The sequence below is a fragment of the Artemia sp. Qi Xiang Cuo genome, chromosome 8, assembly GCF_049724085.1.
Source record: "Artemia sp. Qi Xiang Cuo chromosome 8, ASM4972408v1, whole genome shotgun sequence".
In the NCBI taxonomy this organism is placed as follows: domain Eukaryota; kingdom Metazoa; phylum Arthropoda; class Branchiopoda; order Anostraca; family Artemiidae; genus Artemia; species Artemia sp. Qi Xiang Cuo.
The window spans coordinates 7,084,679-7,100,757 of record NC_142801.1 but is presented as its reverse complement, the minus strand read 5'-3'; the positions used below and the strand labels follow the sequence as shown (position 1 = coordinate 7,100,757).

Sequence of the window (16,079 nt, the reverse complement as noted above, 5' to 3'; positions counted from 1 at the left end):
ACCTTAACAACAGGAAAGACTATAGTTTAAAGAAAGGCAGTAGAATTTCTGTACACCTAGAGGAAGTTTTACGAATTGAGCAACATAATGTGGTATCCAAGGGAACGACTTCCTTGCGCCGCGCGGGATTGAACCAGTGAACTTCCAAACCAGAAGCCTCGGCTTCATCCTCTGCTCCAGCACAAGATAACTGACAGTTTCATTTTGGGACACTATGATGTACAACAGTTGTAAATATAGTGCAAGTAGGTATGTTTTTGTTCTTGTATTTAATTTGATATCGATTTAACTTACATAATTCCCATCTATAATTAACTAGATCCATCCTTTGTGGTAAAGGGGTTTTATGGTTGTAAAGTGAAGTTGTAGTTGATGCCTTATTACTCCCTTTATAGGGGAGATGCTTGTGGCCCTAAGGTAAATAAACGTTGATACCGTGCCTTAGGCTGTGACCTGACTAATTGGGCCACAGTTTATATAATTAGCAGTAAGTTTACCGCAGATGATTTCTGGCTCTTCATTCTCGGTGCGAACAAAAAGCTCCTCCCACTTATTTGTGCACTTACTGTCCACTTGTTGGTGAGCCGCCCAAGTGGTTTTGTCAGTACTTGTTCCGTAGGTTATTATACTTTGTTTACCTGTGAAAAGATCCAATGTCGCTTATGTTTATACGTTCTCTGGAGCACTCGCACCTCGGTCCGGGTTTTTATAATGGGTGAGATAGGGAAAGATCATACTGCTAATTATATAAACTGTGAATTGGGCGTACCAGTTGGGATTATTCGAAGGACTAAAATAAGATTGTAAAGAGGTTGGCTATAACACAATACTTTTATTCAGCTAACACAAGGTATAACAAGTATATTTTTGTAATTGATTGTATTCATTCATCTGACAATCTGATTTGCCTTACTCAATCTGTGTGTAAACTCTTCAAGCCCATGTTAAAGCCCGTTCCCCTTCTCCAAAAAATATCTTAGGATTTTCCACACTATTTCCATATAACTTGCCTACACTGATTATTTTTTCCAAGTTTTACGTTGGTATATTATAACCCTAACTTATGAAAAAGTTAGTTTGTTGTAAAGTCTTAAGAAAAAACGTTGAATGTGTTTGAATGGTAGAGCTTGTGTGAAAGTGGTATTTTTGTTATTATATTTTTCGATATAATTTCCCTTAATTTATTTACCTTTTTATTTATTTTTTATTCTTTTACTAAATTACATTTATTATAAAAACCGTTATTTAGTTTACAGTGGCGTAAATTTACGAAAAATTAAGGAGGGAGGGAAATTTTTTTTAAACTAGAAAAAACCTTTTTCTCTCAAAAGGGAGTAAAGTTGTCTTTTTTCAGTTTTATAACGAAAATTTCTCAAATAGAAAAATGCCCCACCCACTAAAGGTATTTTTAACATCCAAGGGGGGAAGAAAAATATGGGAGGGTGCTCGCCCCCTCAGCCCCTCTATTTGACACCTCTATTAAGTTATTGTGTTGTTAAGACAAAAAATAGATTTTTGAAACGGGTTAACATTCATTACTACGTCATAAATTAATGTATGCGCACTTAGCTTTAAAAAACCTTGGCTGTTAAAGTTCATAATATTACGCATAGATTTTTCTTTTTGAATTTGATTTGGATTAATATTCATCTGAAAAAGTCAGTCAATATTGTGAGGCTGTTGTGCGGTGAATAAAAGTCTACAGCATTTCTGAACTTCTAAACTATCTGAGGTTAGACAATCTTTGTTTGGTTTAACAGAAAAGTTAAGGCAGAAAATATAGTTTTACAATATAATATGCCCTGAGCTTATCCCCAGAGCGTAGGGTATTGAAGCAATTAAAGTAGACCTAGGGGCCTAATCCATCCCAAAATTTTATAATTTGTCTCAAAGTTTCCGAGCGAGGACTTGTGCAGGAGTTGGTTTCAAGAGGAGGGGGGGGGGGTAATTTTATAACATACCGAAGTAGGCAATTTAAATGGAAGATATAAGTAACAGTAATTGAAATTGTAAAAAAAAAGTGTGGGATTAATTTGCCGTGGGAAAAGAGGGGTGCAATTCCTTCCTTCAGCAGCGTCACCAATTCACAAAAATGTATGGGAGGGTTATCAATGTGTAATTTTTATTGATTTTGGGGGGGGGGATAATTTTGTTTTTCCGCTTGTTTTCAGTGTAAATCCCAAAAAGGCTTTCCAAAATCTAGGGGAGCTGAAAGATCTAGTGGGAATGCACCCTCCTTTCAGTTGGTGCCCCTGCCCTGCAGTCCTGGTTTTTCGGTAACAACCTTGTTAATTTTCTCCTCAAAACTAAACAATATAATAACAAAATGTATACTTCATTATATTAAAAAAAGATTATGTTGGTTTCATACCTGATACTGGTATGGTGGTTATGCCCTTGCTGAACATGCAAAACAGCCTAAATTGCCTACTGCTAAATTTGGTTTGATTCGACCCTTCCTTGTATTTCTGACAGTTCACTGACTTCAGCTATGGTGCCAGTGGGGGATAGGGTATAAAAAAAAATCACGAATGGACACCACTGCACCTTTAGGTTGCTTGGTACTTACGTAATATATCGACCCCTCTTTTGTTCTCGATCTGTGATAAAAACGGTTTTTCTGTGTGCACTCGAAGACAATTAGCTTAGCTTGAGTGACATAAAATACTATGCAGGTAATTTTAATGAAATATTTAATGTGTAGGGTTAGTTAGGTTAGGGATATAATATAATGCGTTCTGGGCGGCCTGCTTTCCATAGTTCTCTGTTGTAGTTTCCATAATTTTGTTACTAAACAATATATTTTCATAATATTTTGGCATATATCATTATGATTAACCTAACTTCACTTCATGAGTGTGGTCAATATAATATTTAAGTACCGGCGGCTTATGGAAAACGCGCCTGCCCCCTGCAAGTTTGTTTTCAATCTGCAGCAATGGTAAAATGATCATTTGCCTAAAGCCCTTTTTCCTCCCTTTGCACACGTGCCTTTTTACTGTAATATTTACAAAATATATAAGTTGTCTATTTTTTTTATGTTTTTAAGAGCTTGCTCCTCCCCCTCTTCAAATGCTCAAAATTGTTGTATTCAGGATCGGATTTAAATCTTTGACGATTCTAGGCCCAAGAGTTTTTGCGAGATTTTCGGGGAGATCCCCGTAAGTTCGGGGATAGTGGAAACACTAAACAGAACATAACTGATGAACCAAAAGTAATGAAAGAGAGAAGTGATATCAAACTCTCAGCTGCCATTCTTGGGAGACATCTGACAGTTTATAAGTGGCCACGGAATTCCTGTGCTGTTTTGAAATCACTTCTGTGAATAGGCAGTGCGGTGGCGTAGTGCACCCGGTACTTGGACGATAAATCACTCCAGTCCAGTTTTTTTTTTAAGAAAAAACTCACTCAGAGATAATTTATTGCGCCCCCTGGCTTTGTGTGCCCTTAGGCCCCCACCTAGTGGGCCTATTTGTAAATAAAGGCAGGGTTTTATTATGTAAGAATTATTATGTTTTACGGAATTCCTGTGTTGTTTTAAAATCACTTTTCTGACAATAGGCAGTGCGGTGGCAGTTTTTTTTAAGAAAAAAATCCCTCAGATATAATCTATTGCGCCCACTGGCTTTGCGCGCCCTTAGGCCCACCCCTAGTGGGCCTGTTTGTAAATCAAGGCTGGGTTTCATTATGTAAGAAAAAAAATACTCAAACAGTTTCTTCAACCTGTGGCCAATAGACTTTTGCTATTATTACTCTTCTCCAAGGCAAAATAAAAAATTTGTTTTTCATTGCTTAGTTAGGTACAAGGTAAAGTCACCACTAGATGTGTATTTTTATTCTCTTTCCAAATACATTATTCGCTTCGTTTGCATATTTAATTTTTGGCCTATAAAGGGACTTAAAGTGACACCTTACTCCATATTTTTGGCCAGTAAGAAAAGGTAACTACAGATTCTGAAACCTGCTTTAAATGATCCTAAAGACTACTTATCTCAATGATAAAAAGGGTATTGCTTTCCATAACCCTCAACGCTACCCCCAGTGTATGATGGATAAATATACAGCTGAGTATATTTATTCAAAATTTTTTGGAATAGCACGAATCTTTTCTCTTCGCTGATTGATTACCGTTTCTTACAAAATAATCCAAGGCAGCGCTATAGCGTTGCCTATAGTAAAGAGCCATAAGGCTTCAAGGTTTTATTACGATTTTTTTGTTTCCCGGAAGGTGGTCTCAGAAGGCAACCAGCCCCTCCCCAGGCAATTTTTCCCCAGATACAAGTAGTCGTGGCCCTGAGTTTTCAAACGGAGCCCACCCCAGCTTTCAAATGGAGCCCTATCCCATTTCCATAGGATTCAAACGGAGCCCTCTGACGTCATGGCAGCCATAGGGAAATTAACATAGGATTTTTGGATGTTGTTTGTTGGTTATCTGATTTGATGTTATGTTATGTTGTTATGTTATGCTGATGTTGTTTGATGGTTATTGTTGGTTATGTTATGTTGTTTGATGTTTGTTGGTTGTGTTGTTTGATTTTTCTTGGCTATGTTATGTTGATGTTGTTTCATGGTTATGTTATGTTGGTAATGTTTTTGTTGGTTATGTTGTTATGTTGATGATTATGTTGTTAGATGTTATGTTATGTTGATGTTATGTTTATCTCATGTTGTTTGTTGGTTATGTTGTTTCATTGTTATGCTATGTTGATGTTGTTTCATGGTTATGTTGTTTAATGTTTCTTTGTTTTGTTGATGTTTGTAATGTTTGTAGGACATATTTGGGATAAACTATGTTACTAGGATAGGTTTCTAGCGCATGCCCTGTTTCTAGGGGAAATTCGCGCCCTTGGCATGGTTAGGTGACACAATTTAAGGTAAAATTCCCAGAGATATTTACTTGGAGTGTGGTCCGTATAATACACAAGTTTTAATAATACGTAACCTCCTAAGCCCTCACCCCCGTTTCAAGCGTATGTTACACCAAGCGGTACACCTTCGCCATTAAAAAGTCAGATAAGTGTAGCTACCAGTGTACCTTTTTGTGTCTGTGTTTGCATGTGTTTGTGCGTGTGCATGTCTGTGTTTGTGTTTTTTTTTGTGTGTGTTTGTGCATGTCTGTGTTTGTGCATGTCTGTGTTTGTGATTTTCTGTGTGTGTGTATGTGTGTATGTGTGTATGGTGTGTGTGTGTGTGTGTGTGTGTTTGTGCATGTCTGTGTTTGTGATTTTCTGTGTGTGTGTGTTTGTGTGTATGGTGTGTGTGTGTGTGTGTGTGTATGTGTGTATGGTGTGTATGTGTGTATGGTGTGTGTGTGTGTGTGTGTGTGTGTGTGTGTGTTTGTGTGTGTGTGTGTGTGTGTGTGTGTGTGTGTGTGTGTGTGTGTGTGTGTGTGTGTGTGTGTGTGTGTGTGTGTGTGTGTGTGTGTGTGTGTGTGTGTGTGTGTGTGTGTGTGTGTGTGTGTGTGTGTGTGTGTGTGTGTGTGTGTGTGTGTGTGTGTGTGTGTGTGTGTGTGTGTGTGTGTGTGTGTGTGTGTGTGTGTGTGTGTGTGTGTGTGTGTGTGTGTGTGTGTGTGTGTGTGTGTGTGTGTGTGTGTGTGTGTGTGTGTGTGTGTGTGTGTGTGTGTGTGTGTGTGTGTGTGTGTGTGTGTGTGTGTGTGTGTGTGTGTGTGTGTGGTGTGTGTGTGTGTGTGTGTGTGTGTGTGTGTGTGTGTGTGTGTGTGTGTGTGTGTGTGTGTGTGTGTGTGTGTGTGTGTGTGTGTGTGTGTGTGTGTGTGTGTGTGTGTGTGTGTGTGTGTGTGTGTGTGTGTGTGTGTGTGTGTGTGTGTGTGTGTGTGTGTGTGTGTGTGTGTGTGTGTGTGTGTGTGTGTGTGTGTGTGTGTGTGTGTGTGTGTGTGTGTGTGTGTGTGTGTGTGTGTGTGTGTGTGTGTGTGTGTGTGTGTGTGTGTGTGTGTGTGTGTGTGTGTGTGTGTTCCTCAAACTTTTTGAATTGATTGAAGACAGGAATTCAGGACCAGTAATAGGGGCTTAAGTGATCAGACCCAGTCGAGAGTTAGTAGTTAAGACCCTCTCCAAAGGATTTAACTATTTAACACATTTTACTATACTTCTGACAAATTGCCGGATGTTACTATTTTACATCTATGTGATAATTTTTTATTGGACGGCTTTGGGGGGGGCGAAAAAAGGGTATAATTGCCCTCTAATCCTTCTTGTTACTTAAAAAAAACACTAAGACTTTTAATTTCCCTTTTAATGTTCTAGGACCATTGGTTCGGTGCGATAACTCCTCAAAAAAAAAAAAAAAACAGCTAAAGACACATCAATGAACTAAGATTTACATCCCGAGATTTACTCAACGTAAATAATGGGCGGATTCCATAACTTATAGCCCTACTCTATAAGGATTACTCTGGATTATTCCCAAGATATTATTATGGCATCTAAACTATTACTTGCACGATTCTAGTCCACCGATGTCGTCAACGAAATCCATATGGCTCAGGCGTACTTCAGGGTTTAGCTAGACGCCGACTGTGCTGGTGCTTCGCATTAAGTTGGAACTTTCAGGGAATGATGATGGGTATGATTAATTTACTAAAATTTAGTAGTAGTTTACTGTACCTACCAGCTGTGCTAATCTTCGTTTTATGACCCTCCAGTCAGGAAGTACAATAGGGGCCAGCTATCCTGTGCTTTGGCGCACCTTTTCTGTTTATCTATCCCAGATTTCTCCAGGTACCCATTTAGAGCCGAGTCAACTCAAGCTGAGCTTACAGTGCCACGGCACTAACCTTTGTTCTAAACCAAATAGCCAGCAGCACCGAGACTTGGACCTCTGTCTTCGCCGACAAACGATTTCAAGTCTAGCGTGCTAACCAACCGGCTAAACCAGATCATAAGCGTTATTTATTGTAAAAGTATTCATGTACTACCTTTAGGTTGGCTCTACATCCCACTCATTCTGCACTGAATTTCACAACTTAATACTCTGAGTTGTTCCTGCAGCTGCGCCCTTTTGATAACCTGTGCCTTTATAATGTGTTTCAATTTAGTTCAACATTCCCTGAAAGTTTCAGCTGAATACCCTAAGCCTCAGTAGTAGTTCCTCTTGACTAGTAATAAATTCTTAACAATGTACTGCAAACTGAGATAATATTACTTTACCAGAGCACAGATCTAAAAGATCTAACTATCTACAAATAGTTTTATTCAACTTTAGTTGTTTTTGTTTGTCAGTAAAAATGGAAAAAAGATTTACCTTATTAATCGCTAGTCAAGCGCATACAAAGGAGAATTTCAAGCAGGCAGCCCAGAAAATGTAGGTTTTACTCAACAATATCTAACATTTCTCACATAATTTTCCAATTTTTTTAAGTTATGCACAGGGCCTTGCGCAGGAGGGGTTGTGTAGCCCAAATAAATATATTTCCCAAATTTCTGGGTGCCTCATATTAAAACTATCTAAAAAGTATTTTTACTATTCACCATACCTCCCCCCCCCCCCCCGATGAAAATCATCTGTGTGTGCATGGTTGTGTTTCAGTCAAATCTAAAAAAAAAAATTTTTTATGTCAAAACAGATTTAAAGTTTGATTAAGTATGTACAAAAAAAGAGCTCCGATTGGGGGTGGGGCCTATTGTCCTCTAAAATTTGAGACCCTTTTAAGTAAAAATTATTATTTTTGATATTTTAATTAAACAAAATTTTAGAAAAACATTAGCTTGATATTCCCCATTTAAATTTTTATATATTTTCCTATATGTATTTTCTGTGTATTTTGAAAAATACCTTTTATTGTGTCTTCATAAAAGAAATACTTTTCCCCTACCCTTTAAGTTTTCATGAACTGGCTTTTTACCTAAGTTTCCTTCAAGAATTATGTTCTGTAAAAGATAGTCAATATCTCGCTCTTTACGCTAAAGTTTTTTTTTTAATGCTTTCAAAAGAGCTATCTATTCTAATTAGCCGTCCTTTGTGATTCAGGGGTTTGTGATTCGAACAGAATTTGAACTTTAGCGTAAAGAACAAGGTATTGACTAGGGGGCAAACCCCCTAATATACGTAATAAAAAAAATACGACTATAAAAGTTCGCTACGTAAGTTAATTCGTAAGTTACGTCAGAACAAAATTTTTCAGATTTCCCAGCATTAATTAAAAAAAAACTATAAGAAATTAAATAATAAAAAAAAAGTTTTTTCAACTGAAATTAAGGAGCAACATTAAAACCTTAAACAAAAGAAATTATTAAGTATATGAGGGGGTCACCCCCTCCTAAATACCTCGCTCCTTACGCTAAGGTGTTTTTTTGAATTCGTAAAAAGCTTATTATTCTAATTAAACGGTCCTTATGTATCTGGAGTCATTTTTAAATAATTGAAACAAAAAGTCAAATTTTAACGTAAAGATTGAGATATTAAGGTGGAGGCAACCCTCTCATACACGTAATAATTTTGGTTCGTTCTAGTTTTAATGTTGTTACTTACTTTCAGTTGAAAAAACTATTTTTTTTTAATTTAATTTCTTTTTTAGTCATTTTTATATAATTGGAACAAAAAGTCAAAATTTAGCGTAAAGAGTGAGGTATTGAGGAGGAGGCAACCCCCTCATATACGTAATAATTCTGGTTCTTTCTATTTTTAATGTTGTTCCTTATTTTCAGTTGAAAAAACTAGTTTTTTATTTAATTTCTTATAGTTTTTTTTTAATTAATGCTGGAAAATCTGGCTCCCCTTTTATGGAAAATTTATTTTCTGCATGAAAACTCTTCCATGGAAAGATCCTCCTATGTAAGCAGCACCACCAGAAAATCTCCCCCGCCCCCAAAAATAATCTTTATGCTTCCCAATTAACGGTAGAAGCATGCGTATCGTACCCTTTGGTTGGTTCAACATCCCACTGAACCTGCACTGAATTTTATAGCTCAAGGGAACTCGCAGGCAATTTTTCAGGTGAGGAGGGTGGGTTCAGACACCAGAATGTCAGTTGTCGGCTTGGGCACAGGAATATAATTAGATTGTGTTTTCTTTGGATTAAGTTTATTATCAAAAATGTAGAAAAAAATTCTCAAATAAAAAGAGTATCTAAAATTACATGCAAAATGAAACAAAACTCAGAAAATTCTAAACGGCGAGGATTTGAACTAGTAACTCAGTGCAGCATTAAGCCGCCTGAGGCAAACATAGCTGTACACGTCCATCCTTCATCCCAATCTATTCAAAGCCTCTCTCTTTGCACCCTACCGAGAAGCTTTTATTTCCCTTAAACTTTCTCTTACTACATCTTCCCACCCAATTGAGGGGCGACCTACTTTGGGAGGGGCATTGAACAGTTGCTCGACAAGTTCAACCTTGGTCAATCTGCCATTTTTCATCAGCAGAGCATGCCCTAGCTACATCAACCTTTCTCTCATAATATAGTCCTAGAAAATGGGATTGACCCACACTTCTCGTATAGCTTACTGGGTTAGATATAGTCAGTCAGTCGGGAAACCAATATTATCAGTAGGCAATTTCTCTGGAAAATATCGAGCAAATCCAAATAGGATATTTTGGAGCGCCCACACTTCAGAACCATAACTGACCACTGTCATCACTGTAGCTTCAGTTTTGAGAAGGTTCTAGAGAACATTTATTATAGAGTAACTTAGAAAGAGATTCATTCGAAAAAAAGGTAAACTGCAAATTCTTTTAGTCAAATTCTTTATTCGTCAATAACGAAAAAATGTTAAATAATAAGAAAAAATTAGTCAAACAAGTTAAAACAAGTCACAATAAAAGGTGAAGATAATTTAAGATAGTGAATTTTATAAACCACTTTTGTTAAAATATCCTCTTTTTCTAAAGGAGGTCAGTGTTTTGCCCTTTTAATTCGTAATATTGGTTCAGAATTGGTCCAAATTCTGGCTCAAAACTGGTCCAAATTCGGTTCACAATCTCATCTTCTTTATTTGTCAAATTGATAAGTTTTTTTTCTGAAGCTTCGCTCAAACAGATTTTGTCTCCAACAACTTGTTTAGGACATTCTAAAGTTGATTCTAATTCATTGATTTTCATTTGAAGATATGCAGCAATATAAGATTTGAGGCATAAAATTTCCTCTTCATATTTTTCAGCACTTTCTTCCTTCTCTTTCAAAATTCGACAACATTCCTTATTCAAATTAGTAACTTCCTGTTTCAAAGACGACACCTCAAACAAAGCGTTTTTGAGACGAGAATCATTTTTCGAAATTAGCTCTTTCTTCTCCTTTTGAATACTTCTTGTGAATGCATCTTTGACTAAGACGTCTTGCAAAAGCAGTAAAATATCTGTCTTCAATCGATCAGTATCCTCCTTTAGAGAAGTATTTTCTGTCTTCAATTGATCAGATTCCTCTTCATATTTTTTGGCACTTTCTTCCTTCTCTTTCAAAATTCGACAGCATTCCTTATTCAAATTAAATAAAAAAAACAAGTTTTTTTAACTGAAAGTAAGGAACGACGTTAAAACTTAAAACGAACAGAAATTATTCCGTATATGAAGGGGGCTGTCCCCTCCTCAACGCCTCGCTCTTTACGCTAAAGTTTTTTTATTGTTTAAAAAAATAGAGTTGTGAGAAAGTCAAACTTTAGCGTAAAGAGCGAGGCGTTGAGGAGGGGACAGCCCCTTCATATACGGAATAATTTCTGTTCGTTTTAAGTTTTAACGTCGTTCCTTACTTTCAGTTAAAAAAACTTGTTTTTTTTATTTAATTTTTGAACGTTTTTGAATTAATGCAGGTTTTGATTTTGGCTCACCGTACATGAATAATTAAAACAAAATTTGCATATTATATTTGGTTAAATGGCTTTCTCGAAACTTGTTTAATTTTATTTACGAACGTTTTTATTAGTAATAAATATACGTAACTTAGAATTAACTTACGTAACGAACTTCTATATTCATAAATTTTTAACACGTATATTAGGGGGTTCGCCCCCTAGTCAATACCCTGATCTTTAAACTATAGTTCGAATTTTTTTTCCAGTTCTTTAAAAATGACCTCTTAATCACAATCAGTTGATCAGTTGAAAAACTTGTTTTTTTTTATTTAATTCCTGATCTTTTTCTTTAATAATGCTGGGAAATCCGGCACCCCCTTCATCGCACTGTCCCGTCCCCCATGAAAACTTCCGTCATGGAAAGATCCTTCCATATAGCCCCCGCCCCTCTCCTTCCCCCACCTACCAGAAAAAATCTCCTCTGAAAAAGTCTGTATACTTCCCAATAACCAATACTATTTGTTAACATTGAGTAAAGTTCATAACTTTCAGCCCTCCCCCTGGGGACTTTGGGGGATCAAGTCATCCTAAAAGACATTTTTATCATATTTTCGACCATGCTGAACAAAATGGCTATCTCAAAAATTTTATCAGGTGACTTTGGGAAAAAATGAGCGTGGGAGGGGGCCTAGGTGCCCTCCATTTTTTTGGTCACTTAAAAGGGGAACTAGAACTTTTAATTTCCGTTCGAATGAGCCTTCTCACGATATTCTTGGATCACTGGGTCGATACGATCACCCCTGGGGAAAAAAAACAACAAAAAACAAATACACACGCATCCGTGATCTTTCTTCTGGTAAAAAATGGAAAATTCCACATTTTTGTAGATAGGACCTTGAAACCTCTACAGTAGGGTTCTCTGATACGCTGAATATGATGGTGTGATTTTCATTAAGGTTCCATAACTTTTAGGGGTCTTTCCCCCTTTTTTCGAAAATCAGCCAAATTTTCTCAGGCACGTAACTTTTGATGGGTAAGATTAAACTTAATGAAACTTATATATTTGAAATCAGAATTAAAATCTGATTCTTTTGATGTATCTATTGGTATCAAAATCCCGTTTTTTAGAGTTTCGGTTACCATTGAGCCGGGTCGCTCCTTACTTACAGTTCGTTACCACGAACTGTTTGATTAGTAACTTCCTCTTTCAAAGACGACACTTCAGACAAAGCTTTTTTGAGACGAGAATCATTTTTCGAAATTAGCTGTTCCTTCTCCAATCGAATACTTCTTGCAAATACATCTTTGACTAAGACGTCTTGCAAAAGCAGTAGATTTTCTGTCTTCAATTGATCAATATCCTCCTTTAGAGAAGTATTTTCTGTCTTCAACCAAGCAACATCCTCCTTTAAAGATGTTTTTTCAGCGAGAGTGATTTTCAGTTGATGCTCCTTATTGGCTAGTCTTTCATTTTTCCTAAAAAGTGTCTCGTTTTCAGTTTGCAATCTAGTAATTATTTTGCTCAATAGCGACACTTCTTCGTCATTCAGTTGCTTCTTTTCACTTAAAATTCGTTTAAGATCAACATCTGTCTTGCCCATTTCCGGCAACTTCATGGGAAGAACATCTTGTTCTTTACACATTGCCAAAAACTGACTCTTTAGATCTGCTGCACCCACAAATTTGACTTGTCCCATATGATGGACCTTTATTTTCATTGCAGAAATTCCTCCCTGAAAAAATAGGAGGATATTAGAAATATAAAAAAGGAGCTTCGCAAAAAAAATAGAGGAACTTTGCAAATTTTGTGTTAATTATTCATATACGGTGAGCCAAAATCAAAACCTGCATTAATTCAAAAATGTTCAAAAATTAAATAAAAGAAATAAACTTTTTTAACTGAAAATAAGGAACGTCGTTTAAACTTAAAACGAATAGAAATTAGTCCGTATATGAAAGGGGTTATCCCCTTCTCAACACCTCGCTCTATACGCTAATATTTGGTTTTCTCACAACTCTTATTTTTTTAAACAATAAAAAAGTTTAGCGTAAAGAGCGATGCGTTTAGGTGGGGAGTACCCCTTTTATATACGGAATAATTTCTGTTCGTTTTAAGTTTTTCCTTACTTTCAGTTAAAAAAAACTTATTGCTCAATGGTGTATGTAGAAAATTATTCAGGGAGGGGGGGGGAGATACCAGAATGGCAATTTTTTATATAGATTATCAAAAAGGTTTGTACTACCCCACTCCCCCCCTTCGAAGGAAATCCTCTGTATGTGCAAGGTCAAGTTTCACTCAGAACTAAAATTCTTTTTTTATTTAGGTCAAAACAAGTTCAGCTACAATATGTGTTTCCTAACAATGAGTTTTATTGCGTTATAAAAAAAATCAAAAATTGAGAGGCTCAAATTTAAGGGGGGGGGGGACAATTATACTCTAAATTTTGGAAAACACCCAGGGGAAATCTTATAATCAACTAGTTTTTAATTTTTCGTCCGTAAAAAAATGAAAAATAAGTCCTGTTATCAAACAAACGTACGAGAGCTAGTTGCAACGATTTCTTTTTTTTTCTAGTGAAGATAAGAAGAAAGGGGTATTATATAAAAGTGTTCTAGATCCTCTTCCCTCGTTACAATCCCATTTATTTTTTGCTGGTTTCTGGGTGCCTCATATTTAAATTATCTAAAAGTAATTTCTACTATTGTTCAACCCCCCCCCCCCCCTCTGAAGACAATTCTCTGTGTGTTTGTGGATGCGTTTTACTCCAATGAAAAAAAATCATGTTATCAGACAAACGTACGAGATCAAGTGCTCTAGAGTCCCTCTCCCCATTGTTTTCTCATTTTTTTTTTTGCTGGTTTGTCAGTAAAAAGGGGGGGGGGAATATTTGCCTTATTAAAGTCTAGCAATGCCCACACAAAGGACAAATTCAATTAGGCAGCCCAGGAAATCTGGATTTTTCTCAATAATAACTAACATTTCCTGTGTAATTTGCCAATTTTTTGAAGTTATGCACAGAGTCTGTGGGATGGAGGGGGGTTAAAATTAATACTTTTTCCAAATATCTTGACACCTCATATTTAAATTATTATAAAAAAAATTTACTACTGTTCAACCCCTCTCCCCTCGAGGACATCCCACTCAATCTGCTCTGAATTTTACAGCTCAATGGCGTATGTAGAAAATTATTCAGGGAGGGGGGGGGGAGATACCAGAATGGCAATTTTTTATATAGATTATCAAAAAGGTTTTTACTACCCCACCCCCCCCCCCTTCGAAGGAAATCCTCTGTATGTGCAAGGTCAAGTTCCACTCAGAACTAAAATTCTTTTTTTATTTAGGTTAAAACAAGTTTAGCTACAATATGTGTTTCCTAATAATGAGTTTCATTGCGTTATAAAAAAAAAAAATCAGAAATTGAGAGGCTCAAATTTAGGAGGGGGGGAGGACAATTATACTCTAAATTTTGGAAAACACCCAGGGGAAATCTTATAATCAACTAGTTTTTAATTTTTTGTCCGTAAAAAAATGAAAAATAAGTCCTGTTATCGGACAAACGTACGAGAGCTAGTTGCAACGATTTCTTTTTTTTTTAGTGAAGATAAGAAGAAAGGGGTATTATACAAAAGTGTTCTAGAGCCCCTTCCCTCGTTACAATCCCGTTTATTTTTTGCTGGTTTCTGGGTGCCTCATATTTAAATTATCTAAAAGTAATTTTTAATATTGTTCTACCCCACCCCCCCCCTCTGAAGACAATTCTCTGTGTGTTTGTGGATGCGTTTTACTCCAATGAAAAAAAATCATGTTATCCGACAAACGTACGAGATCAAGTGCTCTAGAGTCCCTCTCCCCATTGTTTTCTCATTTATTTTTTTGCTGGTTTGTCAGTAAAAAGGGGGGGGGGGAATATTTGCCTTATTAAAGTTTAGCAAAGCCCACACAAAGGAGAAATTCAAGTTGGCAGCCCAGGAAATCTGGATTTTTCTCAATAATAACTAACATTTCCCGTGTAATTTGCCAATTTTTTGAAGTTATGCACAGAGTCTTGGGATGGAGGGAGGTTAAAATTAATACTTTTTCCAAATATCTTGACACCTCATATTTAAATTATTATAAAAAAAATTACTATTTTTTCAACCCGTCTCCCCTCGAGACCATCCTCTGTTTACGCGTGGTTGTGTTTCACTCAAATTAAAATTCTTTTTTTTACATTAAAGTAAGGTTAAAGTTTGATTAAGATGCGTTACAAAATATTAATGGGTTCTAATTTGGGGAAGGGGGATTGTTCTCTATATTTTGAAAACACCTTTTTAGGTAAAACAACAACTATTTCTGATATTTTCATTAAGAAATATTAAAATAAAAACAATAGCCTAATGTTCCCTCTATATTTTTGTGAGTTTGCTAGTATATTCTTTAATGGATTAACTCTTTTTTTTAATTTAACAAATTTTACCTTTACACAATTCGTAGATTCCATGGTTATTCCAAAATTAGCTTGTTACAGTTTGATTCAAAACTTCAACTGATCTACAATAAACTTAATTTTGATACCATATATTGCCAAGACTGACCCGAGGTTATGAGTGAGTAGTTAAGATCATCCTCAAAAGATCTAACTATTTAGAACATTTTAGCATATTTTTGACAAATCGCCGGATGTTAATATTTTACATCTATCTGATAAGCATAAACTATTAACTTCCCAAAGGTACCTATAATAATATTTCCCTATCGAGAATATGAAAAAAGCTTATTCATTTGTGATTTATTAATCAGGGTTTGAAGTGGACTTGTCGCCTAATTACTATCTTGGATTACAAAACAGCAAATGAATATATATCTTGCGGAGGACTCCACCTCAAAATTTTTCCTCCGTATACTTTCCCTCAAAAATTGAATTTTTAAACTATGTTGAACAAACAGACTATTTCAAAGTTCTACAAGACGGTTTTCGGTGAAAAGAGACGTGGAAGGGGGCTAAACGGCGCTTCAATCCTCCTGGCTACTTAAGAAACGCACTGGAACATTTAATTTCCGTTTAAATGAGTTCCCTGATATTTTACCAAGGGCATCATTTGGGTGAAGGGAGCAAGGAGAGCATTCCCCTCCCCCAATAATGTAGAGAAAAAAATATTATGTATACCTTGCCCCTTGACTATCCGGGTGTGGATCCCTCATGCCCCTACACCAATAATTATGCTCAAGATTCACTTCTGTATTCTAGGATTGTTTCAAAAATAAAATTAGACACATCCGTAATCTTTCTTCTAGGAAATAAAAAATCAAAAATTTCGTTTTTTTTCAATGGGACCTTGAAACTGAGGACGAATTTAAAG

The 16,079-nt window shown here is 36.2% G+C and overlaps 1 protein-coding gene across 1 annotated transcript; it reads right to left on the bottom strand.

The window, feature by feature from the left end:
* Window positions 1-9,976: 9,976 nt before the first annotated feature.
* On the bottom strand, window positions 9,977-15,226 carry LOC148949107 (uncharacterized). Its single transcript, XM_089092827.1, has 3 exons — window positions 15,197-15,226; window positions 11,880-12,472; window positions 9,977-10,462 (listed from the first exon to the last, which is right to left on the bottom strand). The coding sequence occupies exons 1-2, from the start codon at window positions 15,218-15,220 to the stop codon at window positions 11,903-11,905; spliced, it is 594 nt and encodes a 197-aa protein (XP_088948953.1). The 5' UTR covers window positions 15,221-15,226; the 3' UTR covers window positions 9,977-10,462; window positions 11,880-11,902.
* Window positions 15,227-16,079: the final 853 nt, after the last annotated feature.

Bases quoted from the DNA above. Each gene is read 5' to 3' on its own strand.
- LOC148949107 (XM_089092827.1), bottom strand. From the start codon at position 15,220: ATGGAATCTACGAATTGTGTAAAG. The intron at 12,473-15,196 runs GTAAAATTTGTT...CTATTTTTTCAG, and splicing joins AATCTACGAATTGTGTAAAG to GGAGGAATTTCTGCAATGAA.